The sequence below is a fragment of the Nanorana parkeri genome, unplaced genomic scaffold (genome assembly GCF_000935625.1).
Source record: "Nanorana parkeri isolate BGI_ZX_2015 unplaced genomic scaffold, ASM93562v1 scaffold513, whole genome shotgun sequence".
NCBI classification, from domain to species: domain Eukaryota; kingdom Metazoa; phylum Chordata; class Amphibia; order Anura; family Dicroglossidae; genus Nanorana; species Nanorana parkeri.
The window spans coordinates 547333-565490 of NW_017306781.1; the positions used below are offsets into that span (position 1 = coordinate 547333).

An 18158-nucleotide genomic window follows, 5' to 3' on the forward strand; every position below is an offset into this window, starting at 1 on the left:
GCTCTGCTGCTTGCTAACAGTAGATATTTGTAAAAAAAAACGAGCCTTTAATGCCACTTTATTTTCACTGGCACCAACAAGGGGGTGCCAGTTCATATCACTAGCACCAAATGAGCACTTTTCGCCCCAATGATACCAATGACGGAGGTACTCCACTGACATCGTTGGGGGGACACTCTTGATCCAACTGACATCAACAACAGGGGGCACTCTTCATCCCACTGACACCAGTGGTGGGGGAATTCTTCAATGTACTGACACCAACGATGGGCAGCACTCTTCATCTGACTGACACTAACCAGGGGGTACCTTTCATTCCACTGACACCAACAAGGTAGGGCACTCTTTATTCTATTGGCACCAACTGGGGAGGGGGGGGTGCTCTTAGATTCCAATGACTCTAAGTGAGGGGGCGCTTTTCATTCTAGTGATAGCAATGCGGGGGTAAACTGCATACCTCTGACACCAACAGTTGACGGTATGCCTAAACGCTGCACATTACATACTCTTGCCACACCTCTTAATTGAATTAACCACACCCACTTTTCACCTTTATTACTCTATAAAAGTTTGACCTGGGTTTACATCTCTACTAACATTTTCAGCAGGAGAATCTTTTAAACTCTACATTCTTTTAGATTGATTTGACTGATCGCCTGAACATAAAATTACACATGATCATACACCGGTGGTCAAAATTCCCTTCTGTCATTCTAACCTTACTTTTGTTACTACACAACTGAGTCTGACTATGTTCTTGTTCATTCTTCCCGGTTCCATAACATTACTACTGTATAGCTGAGTGAAAGTGGCCTTTCTTGTTGCCTCATGTTTAAGCGTTGAAGCAATAAAGAACTTTCTTCTGTAATTATTCAGGTTGTTTCTGAAGCTCCAGAAATCATTTTTAGAACGAGAGGTGGTCTCAGTGTATCATTTGACTCGCCAGCAGCTGATGGTATGTATAACCTAAAACTTCAGTTGAAAACACTAATTTGAGGGTTTCCACTTTGTGCATCACGTGTATATCCTACCTTGTTTTTTTTTAGCGGCAGCCATCCTCCATCTGTACAGCATGATAACCTTCCTCCATCGGAAATTGCTGTAATAATAATCACTCACCTGATGGATTACTAGAGGAAAAAATATAGGATGCTCTGCTTCCTGCTTTAGTTCTGATTCCTGTGATTGGACAATGAAGGAGCAGCAGTATGCTCATGAATTCATCCAAGTGGTCTCTCCTACTGGATGCCTTGAGAACACTGAGCAAAAAGCATTTGAGTATTGACTGAATGTGGGTTAGAAACGCTTCCCAGATTGTTTGTTATTGTTCCCGCTGTAATAAACTATAGCTAGATCCAACTTCTCCCCTCCATAGAAGAGGATTTTTATCTAAGATGAGTTTACAGGTCAGCAGAGTACTGTGCATGCCTTGAGGGTAGTCAGATTGGCCGGGACTAAAGTCTACGTGCAGGTTGAGTGTTTATGTTAGTGAGGTGAGGGCAGGAACTTATCATGGGATAAGCAATGTCAGTGTGACAAAAATATCCAGCACTGCTGATCTGATTTTTCCCCACAACATCTTTCGATAGTGGTGTCTGGTGAAGTATGATGTCATTGGTATGTTGCTCAATCTGACTATAATAGTCCAGATCAGGATTATTCCCATAAACCTTGGCAGGCGGGTGGATATGCAGACATACTCTGATTAACCACAGGGCAGCTATTTTTCTAAGTGTCGCAGAACGATTCATAAAGTTGCAAGCTTGGCTCAAGTGACCTCGCAGATTTTGGTCAGTGGAGGAGGGAGGAAAAGGAGATGAGGGTCCAAGTAGAAGTTGCTGGTTCTGCTGGTCTTGTCAGAGAAGACTAGAGGTTGGGTCAATTTTGTAATCTGCATAATCAATGTTCCTCCTAGATCAGTCGTCTGTAGTATAGATATGAGATAATCACCAACACTGGCTGAAAATGGTCAGATCAGTTGACTGTCATCTCATGTCTACAGGCTGCTCGGTCAACCACGTAGTTTTGCTGTCCACATTTCTGTGATCCCACCAGGAGCAAGTACGGAGCAGATAAGACCAGCAAGATGACTGTGTTAGTATTCTAGCTTCTGAGACCCAATCTAAGAACTTTTTCTATATGTGCAGGATAAACAATCTTATTTAGTGGCTTTTCTATATACAATTTTTGGTAAAAGTACCTACAGCTTGTCATCCTTACAAACAATAAAGGAATCAATCTAAGAAATATTCTATCGGAGGCTAGTGACCTCCCTTTAGCATTATACTGAGAGCATCACAAAGTGCACCCCAAGTATCTCTTGTGGCAGAAACATATTCATTCAATCGAACTTTCCCTCATTCTTTCTCATCCCTTTAGAAGTATACACATACTTCTTTCTATCATTCACTCTATGGAGAAGCATGCTGTTTTATTAGATTTTCTCATCTGTAAGTTAATTATTGTGTTCATTTGTTATCTTGTGTTAATATAGATTCATCCTGCAAGAAGGCACTTGTGCAAGAATTGAACAGTCTTTCTGAAAAACTTCAGTCGGAGTCCCTGGTGCTTAGTGTCAGACACAGTTCATTGTATATATGGCCCAACGCTGGGGGCAGCACGTCACCCTCCGCTCTGACAGACGAGTCCCCCTGCAAAGACATCTTGAATTTTATCCAGTAAGAAATGGAGAATAACTTTTTTTTTGGAGGATGTATACTGTTTTATCATTCTAAATGTATTCTCTTCTTCTCTACTCTTCTCAGGTCTGATGATGATGATACTAGGCACAAAAACTCTAAAAGGAAGGAGAAAAAGCAACAAAAAATGGTATGCCGTTTAGTTAATTTACTGCCGAAGCAGAATGTGGGAGCTGCTCCATAAGTTTGTTACTCACACATATGGGAATGATAAAATTATTATTTTTCATAGCACTTAATCCTGCTGCCTGCAAATGAATCAGACTAAACTGTGACTATCATTTTAAAGGGAACCTGTAGCGAGATAAATATGTAGGCTACCGTTATTGATGTCTTTATAACATTACTAGTCATTGACCCAGAACAAACATGCAACAAGTGAACTCAGGACAAAGTCAGAACTCCTGACCTGCATACTTTTTCTGGGTCATCGACTCATCAGGTGCTAAAGCTAATTGATCAGCATGACAGCCAGACAACTAGTATTTTGTAGAGGAAGTCAACAATGGCAGACGCCATGTTTTTTTTTCTGCTCCACTTTTATTTTGATGGAAAGCAGAATACATACATTTGCATATGTGTGTGAAACCACACCGTCACGTCACGTAGCTGTTAAGGAGTGTCTGTAAGCAATACAATAATACATGGACATCCCTTAACTGGGACATCTATATAGCAATTAATAAATTTAGAGCAAACTTAAAGGACAATTAAACCCTCTTGTTTTGGTTTTTTTGCATATACTGTATCTATTGCTAGCAAGCAGTCGAAATATGCAGAAACATTTTTAAAAAAGTTAACTAAAAGGTTAAAACTTACCTGTGTCTCCGCCGCACGCTCCCGTCCGAAGATCTGAAGAGTTTTGGGCGGGCGCATGCGCAGTAGGGATGTTCAGCCGGGAGAGGAGGGGAGACACAGGGTAAGTCAATGCAGGCAGTCTGCCCCCGCACATACTTCGTGGGACAGGAAGAGAGAGGAGTCAGCGCTGGATCAAAGATGGGCACCAAAACTACTGGAAAGAAGATGATAGGCCCTGCTGGCTGTCAAAATACCTGAACACTCTGATTGGATGCAGGCATTGTTCAGTTATTGTGAGAGCCAGTGGGGCCGGCTAGCGAGATACTGAAGCTTGGCCCAGTGGGAGATTCCTCCATCCACACAGTTTAGTGTAGATGGAGGAATCTGTTGCACTTTTTCCATCTGACCACAGAAAATCTGCAGATAATCAATAGTTGTGTGCCCAGCTTAACTTTGGGTATGCCTTAAAGGTACCTTTTAGACCTTAACGTACATGCCAAGCCAAATCATCATCTTATTTTCCTATTTCCTCCCCTTTTTGTTCTGTTAAATATATAATTGAAAGAGTTTGTTTATATTTGTTCATTAAGTTTAAACAAACACCTGTTAATCCTGCCAGAAATCCAGTGATGTGACGTGTCCTGTGCATTCTGCATTCTTTGCTCAAACAACATAATCAGGAAGTACTGTATTTATGAAGAAGCAATGTTGCCACCCTATGACATGATTAAAGAACATCTAGTATGTTGGGGAGAAGAGGAAAGGTGGAGGTGTTTTGTAGTCCTGTTCTAGGGCTGCGGGGCCGCCGGCACCTGTCAGAATACCCGATCAGAGCGGGCAGCTCATTTGCTGCCGGCTCTGATCATAAGAACATTTTCCAGCTGGCTCCTTCGATCAGCTGAAAGGGAGCCGACAGCCCCATACACTGGCCGAATTTCGGCCCGTATATTAAAAACCAGCCGAAATGTGGCCAGTGTATGGGCACCTTTACTGTGGGCATGCTCATAGAAGGAGACAGCAGAGTGCCAAAGAGATAAGCTCATCAGTCTGCCACGTCTCCTTTCACTATCCAGCTGTACAGCTTGTCTAACTGCAGCAAAGTAAAATTAGGTCTCCTGCCCTGCCAGGCAGGGTCGCACTGAGTGGCAAAGCTGTGTAAATCTCAGAATAGGATTGACAAATACAAATCGGCTAGCAGGTAAAATCACTCCTATATATGCATTTCACTTTGTATTAAGCTCTGCCTGGAATTCAGCTTTAAAAAATGTCTGTTTTAGCCTCACAGAAACGAAAAGGCTCCAAACCTGCCTTGGAAAACAGCGTAAGGATGAAAGCTTAAATTGGATTGGTTGTTTTGGGACAATGCAGACAGTTCTTCAAGAAGGCGTCATAGATATTGAGACAAAAACCTGTAAAGGGTTTAGCATCAGGCCCGGCACTAGCGCAAGGCAAGTAGGGCAGGCGCCTTACGGCGCTGCAGGGTGAGGGCGGAAAAAACAGGGCATTTTGACAAGATTAGCATTAATACTGAACCTTCGTTAAAATGATTGTGCTTTTATTTAAATAGTCAGCCCCGGAGTAGACACCCATGATGAAGCCAGACATATAATACACATACGTCCTTTCATTGCAGAAATCCCCATTCCAACTATCCCGCCTTTGCCAGCTCCGTGCAGTACTTCTCCTTTATTTATCACAGACCTAAAGCTCTACGTTGAGTGAGCACACAGCCACCTATTGTGGCAAGTCCATCTCACCACTGGAGTGGCAAAGAAATATGAAAGCCATGTTTAAACCAATGTTTAACTGAAACAGCACTTTGAGTGGACCGATACTTATAAATATGAATATTCCAATGTACTGTATATGTATTAATGCTGTTTTTTTTTTCCTATTTGTTTACAGCAGGAGGTTGTGAATCTCCACATCATGTTTGAGCTGTCTACCTCCTCTAAAGCTGAAACTCCACTAATAACGTACAACAAGCAGAGTCATCATCGTGTGAGCTTGACATTGCCCATTGACACAGCTAGATCTGTTTCTGCAGAAGACAAATGGGGGAGGTCTGTGTTCAACAGATTCTTTCTCTTTTTTTGCTATTACAATGAATGAATTGTTATCATAGTTTGGACAGTTGTGTCTCTTCATAGAGAAAAGCTGATGGCAAGATTTACAACTGATAAGAGGGTCATCCCACATGAACTGAGCGGTAGATACCATGTTAGGTGAGGGAGGGATGGTGTGTTTGTTCATACAAGAATGATCCACAGCCCTCAGGACTGAGTCTGATTGTTGGCTGCTTTCATATACCTAGGATGCTCACTTTCTGTGTAAGTATGAAGGCAAATAAGTTTGTCCAAGGCCGAGCTCAGCTGTAAGATGGCGTCCTATAACATAATAATTTTATACAGGCAATGTGATGCATTTGTACACAGAAAGCTGAGGAAGACCCAATGACCCGGTCCAACAGCTGTGTCTGGTTGCATATGACTTGCACTAGGTGTGATCTACTGTAGTTGTTTTGATATTCCTTTTTTGATAGCTGCTACATTATAGTAGGTCGGTTTGTGTGACAGTGCCTTTTTCTGATGTTTGGTCATTATGCAATATACTATGAAGGGAATTTATCAAAACCTGGAGCAGGCAAAATCTGGAGCAGCTGTGCACTGCAACCAATCAGCATTCACCTTTCATTTTCAAAGCTTGACTGAAGAGAGAAGCTGATTGGTTGCCATGGGCAACTGCTCCAGATTTTGTCTGCTCCACTTTTGATAAATTCCCCCCTATGTGTCCTTACAACTGCTTTTTCAATGTTATTTTCCTTTTGAACAGTGTTCGTGGGATTCTAGTGAAAGCGCTCAAACAACAGCTGTCTGACATGCAGAGGTGCATGCTGAAATATATGAAAGGAACTTCAATTTGTTTGGCAGAACCATTCCACTTCATGTTACCAGAAAGTAATTGCCTTCTGACGGTGGTTTATCCAGCAGGAGTAGCAGAGTCCCAACTGGAGGACAACAGAAAGGTATTATGTGTACCAGGTGACAGTTGTCCAGCAGAATAGGAGACAAAGTGACAGAACAATCTCTTAAAAAAGGGTGCAGTTAGGATTTAAAGCAACTCAAAAACTAAACACTCTACTCTTCTTCTGGCCACACCACTAAGATACTAATGTACTGTACTAATGTGTGAATATCTGCAGATTCTTCAACTTCCAGGGGTCACTGGTCCTCCACTGTGTTCATTGGTTTGGCCAGGCGGCCGCCCATGTCAAATATTGTGTCCTCTAGTGATGTAAGGGTCAGCAAAAGGAACCACAGTGCACTAGGACCATGAAATTGACACTCCAGGAAGTGTCGGATTCTGCAGGATCTTAAAGGAGAACTATGAGATGAGTGATTTCCACTCACCTCATAGTTCTAAGCCGACCTGTGACAATGAGACTGTCACAGGTCGGCTCAGTAGATCGGGAGGTGAGCGAACACATACCGGGTTCCATCACCTCTCGATCCTGTCACGCCTCTCTGCCGTGACAGGGGGAGGGGCTGGATTCCCCTCTCCCCGCTCCGATCTGCCAGCGCTGACTGGCGGAACGGACGGGGGAGGGGGCGGGTACAGCTGGCTCTGCCTCTAGATAGGCAGAGCCAGCTGTCACTCACGCAGCTGGGCGGATCCAGTCATCTAAGTCGGGATCCGCTCCAGGTGCGGCGTCTCAGTATACCGCGAGCTGTAGCTCGCGGTATACTGAGCTTAGGGTAACGGGAGGACGCTAGTTTGTGTCCTCCCGTTACCCTAAGGAGAACTATGGGGAAAAACACTGACCCCATAGTTCTCCTTTAAGGCCTAAGTATCTTTTCCCTGCTGCAGACAGCATGGGAAGAAGGAGAATTGAGTATTCAATGTTTTCTTTGTATGGGGGAGACTTTATATTAGCAACAGTGTTGCATCAATTATGTTCTCCAATGGTAAAACAAGGCACCCAGTGACTACAAACACTCTGTACCCATTACATTCAATGCCCAAGTATACTTTTTTTTAATCTGAGCTGTATCATAACTATCCTAAACATAAGCACTGGTTGATTGGCCAAAATCCAGAAGGGTGTCACAAAGCTTGTTTGAGACAACAAGGTCTTTGATGATCAGTCCATATACTTTGCAGGATACTACAACAATGGAGTAGTATACCTCATAAGTAAATGTGAAAGTAGAAATAAAGCCTGATGACCAGCATACAGTCTTTGCAATGTTTCGTTTATATCTTTTACCAGATGTTGCACACAGAATACAAACTTCCATTGGATAGACCATACTTTAGAAAAGCCAATGCCTATCATTTCCCCGATGACGTGTACAAGGATGGGTATCTCCGGAATCCACATTTATATCTTAATCATCCTTCTATAGAGGGAGGCACAGTAAGTGTATACACCTTTTGTGTGTACTTTATTGTTTTGTTTTTTTATTTAACTGTTTATATAGTTTTTGTCTTGTCCATCTGTAGCAATACTTATGAATCAATAAAACAAGGGGCATTTTTATAGATTCAAGTTATTCCATGAAAATGAAAGATTTCCAGTAAAGTAAGTTGTTGCTTGTTAAGAGTTTGTCCGTGGGAGGGGGGGCTAAGGTGGAAATTGACTTGACTGGTACTTCATGCAGCTGTTCTTAAACTGCAGCATGCAGGACATTATCAAACACATTACTGGAACAAGAATTAATTATTAAAGCAGCTTGGTGTTGCACAATGCAGCATATTGCATTGAGCCCTTGTGCTGCCCAATTTCCAGCCAGTGTCAACCAACTTTCAATAGCAATAATGTCTAAACAAATCAAGAGACTTATCGCCAACGCTTTTGCCAATTTCACAGTTTGAATAGAAACTGATGGTGGTAGGCCGTTTTGATCCTTTTGGTTGCTTCTGCTATTGAAATTGGTTGAAATAGCCTACAAATGCCAAAGGGTATGGTCAGCATCAGCTTGTCTAAGTGCTGTAAACCACAAAACTGTGTGGCTTCCTTCATCATCCTTCATAAATCATTTCTTTTTTCTTTGTTTAATTAGTAATGACACTTAAATACATGTTGTCATAAGAATGCTGTCCTTGATTGTGCTCAACTAATTTACTATTGACTATTAGTCCGTGTAATGCAGTAATCAATTAAAGACCTAAAGTAACAAACCCTATACTGTTGCATATTTTTTCTTTGAAATCTCATGTACAGCACACTTTACATGCAGCAGTAAAACCTATTAATGCTGTTTTCTTTGTAGGTCTCCTTGGTTCAAGGAATATACAGTTACCATCACTACATGCAAGATCACATGGATGACAGTGGTTGGGGCTGTGCCTACCGCTCTCTACAGACCATCTGCTCCTGGTTTATTTACCAAGGTTACACAGACAAGCCTATTCCGACACACAGGGAGATTCAGCAGGTTAGCATTTATATGACTACAGAGCATCATCTAAAGTTGGAAGTTGATATTACACATTAGGGTTATTCTGACTTAATGTTGCAGATGTGGTAGTTGTTGCATTAAACATTTCTATAAGTAGGAGTTAAGCATATGCATGTATTGATCACTGAAATCCAGCTGATGTTGTTGGGTGTATTTTACAGAAAAACTAAGAAAACTGGCAAGTTACTTATTCACACACCAAACAGACCAATTTACACCTCTTCATCTCACATGGAAACAATCACTAGATCTAGAGTTCTAGGCAATGATATTCAACCTTTATTTCTGTAAGGATTGGTCTTGGGCCTTCCCCTCCTGCTATCCAGAAAACTCAGGAATTGAAGATATATCTGGCAGGTTTAATATTGAGAAGTGTAAGGTTTCACATTTTGGAATTAAAAATACACATGCAAGCTACTCAATAATGGGCGTTCCACTGGGGGAATCAGAGGTGGAAAAATATTTGGGAGTCCTAGTAGTCAGCCGCCTTAGTAGCAGCATGCAATGCCGGCCAGCAGCACATAAGGTGAGCAGGGTTCTATCATGCATAAAAAAGGGAATGTCTTTTAAATAGAAATCCATAATTCTCCCCCTGTACAAAACATTGGTTGGGCCACATCTTGAATATGCGGTTCCATGAGCTGGAGATTGTCCAGGGAAGTCCAACAAAGCTAATAAAGTGCTTAGAGGACCTAAACTATGAGGAAAGACTGCATGCAATAAACTTGTTCGCTCTTGAAAAGAGGAGACTGAGAGGGGACATGATCTTAATGTACAAATTGTTTGATGGTGATGGTATAATCGGTAATAAACTGTTTACTACTCAAGAAGAAGAGGCCACCATCTGAAACTGGAAGAGAAAAGTGCTCCTGTCCATTCATAACTTGTGGAGATTGGGCATTTTTCAGGCATATGACTGGATGTATAAAACAAACACTGGTTCACTTCAATACACTTTAATAACTGTCTCTATAGCGTATATCAGAAGGAGGGGGGCAATATGAGCAGACTTTCTGCTGTGTAAAAACAGACATATGTGCATGTGTAGTGTTTGCTTTAGTCATTCAAATGTATGTAAACCCTAAATTTGATCTGCTCTTACTTGCTCCCTTTTAGTCTGTTAAATTGAAATTGAAAGTATTTTGCTATATCTGTTCAATAATGCAAAAAAAACCATTAATTATGTCATAAATCCAGAAGTGAAGTGCTGGGTATGCCAACTTTGTAATCGCAGGGAGTCTGATTTGCCCTCCCAGTTCTCATCTTGGACTACAGAACAATATGTTGTGGACACCATTTAGTCTACAGAAATATGTGTGTTGTCACCCAAACAACAAGAAATTAGTAAATAGTATATGTATGTATTGCAGATATGTACGTCATGTGTTTTTGTTTTGTTTTATTGTTTTTGCCCTGACCTATACTTTCATACTTTTGAAGGCTCTGGTGGATGTTGGAGATAAAGCTGCAGCGTTTGCTGGATCTAGGCAGTGGATTGGCTCCATAGAGGTTCAGCTCGTACTCAACCAGCTGTTTGGCATTACATCAAAAATTATGTTTGTTAGGTGAGCAGTAGAAACCACCTTTTAATGAGCTAGTATGGGAGAATGGGACGTGTTTGTGTAGTCCTGTGAAGTAGTTATATCCCGGCTGTCATTTTTCTAGGGCAGACTAAAAACAAAAGGAAATAAATTGGCACTATAAGCAATCCAGACAACTTGCCAGATGAGGGTGAATGTATTTATTTTAGTCATTTACAATATACAAAGAGATTCTTCTGCGCTTAGAAGAGAATGTAAACCAGTCTCATCAGTCCCCAGCAGTAATAGCTCTCACATTGTCACAATTGCACATATTATCACGAGCATCACTTTAAAAGAAAGACTCTGTGTGATACAATGCACCCTCTTCACACCCAGTTCAAGCCAGACATCTTCGAGTTGACACCAGTAAATTCACTCATCCATGTTTTAAAGTAAAACCTAATTATCTGTCTATATCTTTTCAGTAGTTTTCTAGTTGGAGTAGATAAGCAGTCTCTACTCAAGCTTTAATTACATGAGTGTTCATCTTAAATGGTGGCTATCCAAGAATTTAGGCAGAAACCAGTCAGCGTACCAGTATGTTTGTTTGTTTTTAATGCGTACATGCAATTTCATGCACCTGCATGTATCATTTCTAAACACAAACATGATTACTCACTACTGGTAGATTTCTTTTTGGAATTGAGCCTAGGACAGTAGTGCTACAAGGCCAGTGGAATGCTATACCTTTAACCCTTTCGCTGCCAAGGACGTATGGCATACGGACCTACAAAAGTGCTTCCAGCTGGCCAGGTCAGTATGCCATACGGACCTGGCATTTACAGTTCTACTATAAGCTGATGGTCAGCTTATAGTATAACTGTTCAGCAGACTGTCCCCTTTAAATTAATAGCTGTCATCAGCGGCTCACAAGCCGCTGATGACCGCTATTATCAATAATACCAATATCAATGATATTTAACGATCCCTCTGTGCAGAGCAAACACCGGAGTGATCGTCTGATATATCACACTCTCAAGTGCTGTCATCCCATACATAAAGCAAAATTTTGTAGAAGGGAAAAGATGGACTCAGTGTTACTGAGGAGACATGAATAACGATATAACATTTTAAAAGTGTTATTACCAAACCATATTAAATTGGCACAAATTATCCATTAAAAAAACCCTTTATAAGGTACATATACAAAGTCCATGTACGTATTGTAACCACCATCAATACAGAATATGCCATAAACAGTGTACACTTGTTAACGCATTTCATGGTGAATTTTGCTTCTTCAGGTTTGGATTGCTATGATTACCCCTGATTGTTACTCCTTACTCTGTGCTACTCCCATGGTTTTGTGTAGTTGGGCAAATGCAGTTTGCTTTCGCACATGTGGTTCTGTTTTATAAATCTCTGCTCTTAATGTCCTGCTTGGTAGCAGAAGTGGGTACACACTGTTGTAGCAGGGAGGCTGGGTCTACAAGGTAGATCATTAGTAAATCTCTACCTGGCCCCCAGGCCAGTGAGTGACTGCACCTAACGCAATTTGTAAAGATTCACCATGGGAGGCCATGGAGAAATGGAGTCAACCACCTTTGTCTTAGAGATGAATTCTGCTTGGTTGTTATGGGTTCCTGCATTTTGCAGGCCTGTCTTATTAAATCACACCTTTTTGTTAACTGATTGATTTTCCCATGCTGCTTTATGGAAAATGATATCTGTGCAAACTCCATTCCATATGTTCCATGATTGCTGCTGTAATGGCACCACTAACTTTTATTTTATTTCTGCAGCCAGGGCACAGAGCTGGCATCTAAAGGGAGAGAACTTGTTAATCATTTCAAGACTGAAGGAACACCAATAATGATTGGTGAGTGCGTGATACATGAACATTGCAGCAGCTCAGAAAAACAAGTGAATTATAATACTTGATTACAATTTCAATTATAATGTAAACCATTACTGAGACTAAAGACTACACTAGATTATAGACGGACATACTATGTGTGCAGTTTTGCTGAGAGATAATCATATTTTATACGTTTAGGTTCATGTTCATTCTTTAGGCATCTATTTGAACTCTTAACACTGTAGCTGCTTTTTAAAGTTATTTGCTTCAATTAGGGGGAGGTGTTCTGGCTCATACAATCCTTGGAGTGAACTGGAGTGAGTCCACTGGCGAAATTAAATTCCTCATTCTCGATCCACATTACAAAGGAGCTGAAGATCTCCAGACAATCCTGGAAAAGGTACCGTTATGCATTTAAAAAAGTTTTCTCCTTATCTATGCTTCCTCCCACCTCTCAGTTCAGCCATACCGTTTTGTGGCCACATCTTCTAGACCAGTATAAAGCTAAAAGACATGCTACAGTGTTCACTGGCTATTCCCCTTAAAGACCAAACAAGGTTATCAAGCACCTCCCATTTCAAATACTTAAACTGGCCATAAATGGCTTAAATACCAGAGAACTGCTTCTGAATTGGCTAAAACTCAAGCTGTGGGTGGCACTGACAGCACCACTGAGCTTCACACAAGTAGATTTAAAAATTGACTGAGCCACGTGGAAAATGATTGGGTGCACAGCGACTACATCTTATCGGATGACATCACTGTTTAGGTATTGCGTCAGCTGTGGGTGTTGTGGCTACTGAATACACTAGACAGCAGTGAAGATTCTTCCATTCATGCTATTAAGGCTAATCAACTGATTTTCTCTCCTTTGGCCCTCGGGTGAATGAGAGAAATCTAATCAGGTATGATCAGCTTACTGATAAAAAGTTGCAATGGTGGACACTCCTTAGCCTTTCAATTTGCGTTTTATGTTGTTATGGTTCTTATAAATTATCCTGTGATAAAAGTGCACATACAGTAAATAACTAGGTCTCAAGCAGCCTGCTTTAACCACTTGAAGACCAGGTGTTTAGACCCCCTTCCTGGCCAGGCCATTTTTCAGTGTTCAGCGCTGCAGTACTTTGACTGACGTTTATTCCGTCATGCAACGCTGTACTGAAATTAATTTTATACCATTTTTTAGGGACAGATAGAGCTTTCTTTTGGTGGTATTTAATCACCACTGGGATCCGCTCGCGCGCGCCGAGGGGGCGTTTGCTGACGCCCGCTCAGATCTAGAGAGCTCCGGGCCGGCCGTTTTTCTACTACGGCCGGCCAGGAGGCAGTTAATCAGCATGTGAGTGTGGGAGGCCAGCTTCCATGCTTGATTAACTCTTGCTTGGATATTGAATGGTCCACATGGAAAAGTACGATTTCACTGACTTTTTTGTATGCTTGTTGAGTTTCCCAACACTTTACTAGATACATGCTTGGGTTGATCTCCAGGGTACAGAAAATGAATCCTTATAATCCCTTCCTGCTCTGCAAGGGTTAAATGCTAGCTTTCTTAGCTGGATAGGAATAAACACAAAACTTACCTTATTTCTCACTGCTCTGGCAGCTGGCGCTCTCGGATGCTCCTGGTATCTGGGCAGGCTCACTGCATCCTCATGTACAATGCAGGGCCACTGGTTCATATGTGATGTCATCAGAGGTCAGGGACTGTTGGCATAGCGAAAAAGATCTGCTTCAGGGTACCAGTCTTGCGAAGAAGAGGAAGCCTGCAAGAGTAGGGATCTGACACCAATTAGAGGACCTTCGTAGAATACTTGGCTAAATAGTCTACTTTGATAGAGGTCTCGCACCCCCCCCCCCCTTTTTACAGGGGGTTACCTTCTAAAGCAGTCATAGAAACCATGCATGCACGCTACTACAAGGCAGTCAGTCAGCCATGGATGAACTTCCCCACCTGATTCTGCTACATTTATTGGCTGTGAATAATGTAAATGTTGATGAATTGTGTTTGTTTCTGCAGGGATGGTGCGGCTGGAAAGGAATCGATTTCTGGACGGCAGATGCCTACTATAACCTGTGTTTACCACAGCGGCCTGTAGCTATATGATCTGTTTATGGAAGCTGCATGTGCTATTGTAAAGATGCAATTCTTTTAAAGGAAAATTCTACCCAAAACTGAAAATTCAATTTTAAATAGATGGCGATCAGGTGATCTTCTGTATAAAGGTATATGTGACTTCAGAGTTACAATGACATAAACATTTCTAGTGGTCACCCTGCCTCAATTAGAATGTTGGTCAGTTTATTGGTTGCACTAAACCGTTCCCTACTCATCCTTATTACAAAACTAAGTTCAGGCACTATAGATCCTTTTACCATAGGCTTTATTTAAAGAATAAAAAAAGAATGAGTTTTCTTGTGCAATAGTATTAACAATGTCTATGAAGACCATTTGCCTTTTATGGTTCTTACTGATTCTACCATTTAACTTCAGGACATATCCATGCACCAACAGTGTGCTCAACACAAGTAAAACGATGTGATGTATACCTGACCCTCAGTAGAGATTAATTATTTCTTCATAAAATACATCCTGATTGCCATGATCTGCCTCCCCACAGTATTTAAAAGCAGCTTTTGGAGTTAAATGTTTACATTATTTTAACCATTCACTGTACCAAATAATCTGTACCATGGTTTATAACTGCATGACTTTTTTTTTTTTACAATTCATTCTGCTGCCATTACTGGAAGACAGACCACAAACATTTTGCCTGTTATTTATAACATACACATGGCTTTCATATAATGTGAGGGAATTAAAAAGAAATTATTGTACCAATATTTTGTAAGCAAAATCATTCTCTTCCATCCTGCAGAAAGGTCATATATCAAACTTAATTGAAGCCAGTAAAGCAGAGCTCCCAGTAAAAACATTTTAAAGTCCATAGTATATTTTTCCGCAGATGAGAGGAAAGGCTTCATCTGTATTTGTATAGTGAAATGCCCCTTAATATCAGTGGTCGGCAAGGAGAAATGCCTCCATGCACTGGTGGTCAGTGAAGAAGGGTCCTTTTATATTGGTGGTCAGTGGAAAATGGTCCCTTTTACAGTAGGTGTTAGTGGAGAAGGGTTCCCGTTACATTGGTGGTCAGTGGAGAGGGATCGTCTTAAATTGGTAACCAGTGGAAAATGGCCCCATTACAATGGTGGATAATGTAGAAGGGTCCCCTTACATTGGTGGTCAGTGTAGAAGGGCCTTACATTGGTGGTCAGTGTAGAAGGGTCCCCTTACATTGGTGGTCAGTGTAGAAGGGTCCCCTTACATTGGTGGTCAGTGTAGAAGGGTCCCCTTACATTGGTGGTCAGTGTAGAAGGGTCCCCTTACATTGGTGGTCAGTGAAGAAGGGCCCCCTTACATTGGTGGTAATGTAAGGGTCCCCTTACATTGGTGGTTAGTGGAGAAGAGTTGCCTTACACTGGTGTTCACTGCAGAAGGGTCCCCCTACACTGGTGGTCAGTGGAAAATGGTCCTCTTACATAACGGGTCAGTGAAGAAGGGTCCTCTTACATTGGTGGTCACTGCAAAACTCCACCTCTGTTTTCATGATGACAATAAATAAATCAGCAGTATGTGTATGTGTGTATATGTGTGTGTGTGTGTGTGTATATATATATATATATAAGCCATCCCCAAACTGTTCCCACAAAGTTGGGAGAATGAAATTGTTCAAAATGTCTTGGTATGCTGATGCCTTAAGAGTTCCCTTCACTGGAACTAAGGGGCCAAGCCCAACCACTGAAAAACAACCCCAAACCATAATCCCCCTCCACCAAACTTTACACTTGGCACAAGTGGCGGCGTGCTTTACACCACTGCATCCGACGCTTTGCATTGCGCTTGGTGATGTAAGGCTTGGATGCAGCTGCTCGGCCATGGAAACCCATTTCATGAAGCTCTCTACGCACTGTTGTTGTGCCAATCTAAAGGCCACACAACGTTTGGAGGTCTGTAGCTATTGACTCTGCAGACAGGTGGTGACTTCTGCGCACTGTTCGCTTCAGCATGTGCTGACCCCACTCTTTAATTTTGCCTACCACTTCCTGGCTGAGTTGCTGTTGTTCCCAGTTGCTTTCACTTTATTATAATACCACTAATAGGTGACAGTGGAATATTTAGTAGCAAGGAAATTTAATGGAACGCCTGAATCCAATGATTTGGAGGGGTGTCCCAATACTTTTGGCAATAGTGTGTGTGTGTGTGTGTGTTAGAGAAGGACTTTGTCTCCGGTGGAAGGTGTTAACAGTAGGCCTATACTGATGTGGCTATGCTGGTCTGCAGAGAGTGGTGGCAACCCTTTAAGTATTTATTTATTACATGCATTTATATAGCACTGACAATTTAAGCAGGGCTTCACATAGTGCACATTCACATCAGTCCCTGTCCTCAAGGAGCTTACAATCTAAGGCCAATTTAGACAGGAGCCAGTTAACCTTCCAGCATGTCTTTGGAGTGTGGGAGGAAACTGGAGTACCCGGAGGAAACCCACGCAAGCACAGGGAGAACATGCAAACTCTTTGCAGATAGTGAGCTGTCTGGGATTCGAACCAGAGACTCCCAGTGCTGTCCCAAGCTCGTATTTTGTAAAGCTGAATATTGTGTTTATTTTATCATAGAGGGACTGCTCACCCCACTTCTGGCCCTTCTGCAAACCAGGCTTCTGTATCTAGAAAAAAAATCATATGCAAGTAAAGGATTAAAGGCCAGCTCCACCCAAACTTCAGTTTTGCATGGTTTCTTACAAGGTTGAATTACAGACTTAAGTCTTTTAGAGGTGGCCGTAGGCAGATGTCTCACTGAGAACATCAGAAGGTTTTACACATGCATATCCTTGAACACATGACTGACTTTCCCTCCAGGATTCACCACAATTTTCTCTTCAACTTAGCCAACAGCTACACAGTGAAAATTCTTGTCTTTTCTCTGTGTGTACTGCCACCTCCTGGACCCCTTTCATATACTGGTTGTGTCCTCATCTGAGAATCTCCTATGTTTTGCAGGAACTCCTGATACTCTCAATGTTTCATTGCCTGCCCAGCTATAAAAGTTTGGATTGTTTTTTTCATCTGGTTTCAGATGGTCCAGCAAAAAAATGGAGTAAAGAAAAAAAAATGTCTTACACATCACATTCTATTTTGTCTTCATTTTCTGTTGCAGATTAGGGAATCATTGCTGCTGACAACAGCCCTGTATTTCCTTTGTTGCAAATTTGGGGACTAGCGCCAGTGGATGTCTAGGGCAGGTCACACTTTTTTTAATTTGTAGTTTTTTTTAATGTTCATTAATGCTTGACTTGGCAAACATTTCTTCAGTGGCCACAGAATATAATCTTCAGTCCAGGGCAATAAAAGATTTACCCTTTCAGTGTATCCACCTCACTACTACAAGGATAACCTGGTTGTTTTGTTTAGGGAATGATGAATAAGGTGATATACTTACCTCATTCCTTGTTTCCCCGCATGGTGCGACAGGTCTACTGATGCCTCTTTTTTCCCCCCTGCCTGACCGGTTGCATCCCTGCATTTTATGGGAGGATGCTGTGGAGAGGAGAGCGTCAGCTACCCCTTATGACAGTAAAGTGTTATTGACAGGTTCTCTTTGAATCTGAGGCCAACTAAATATTGTCTAAATACAAGAGGCATGTGCATTTTTAGACGAATCTTGGTATACCTAGTGTATCTCTTCCACACCTGTGCAGTAATCCAGTGTGCAAATTCTGGCTTCGTGTAGGAGCTTCCTCTAATGAAGACCAGTCACTGC

General features: G+C 41.7%; 1 protein-coding gene across 1 annotated transcript; it reads left to right on the top strand.

The window, feature by feature from the left end:
- Positions 1–266: 266 nt before the first annotated feature.
- Positions 267–14592, top strand: UFSP2 (UFM1 specific peptidase 2). Its single transcript, XM_018561280.1, has 13 exons — positions 267–305; positions 877–955; positions 2495–2678; positions 2766–2829; positions 5403–5560; positions 6330–6522; positions 7768–7914; positions 8771–8935; positions 10400–10524; positions 12285–12361; positions 12616–12740; positions 14358–14466; positions 14565–14592. The coding sequence occupies exons 1-12, from the start codon at positions 267–269 to the stop codon at positions 14442–14444; spliced, it is 1443 nt and encodes a 480-aa protein (XP_018416782.1). The 3' UTR covers positions 14445–14466; positions 14565–14592.
- Positions 14593–18158: the final 3566 nt, after the last annotated feature.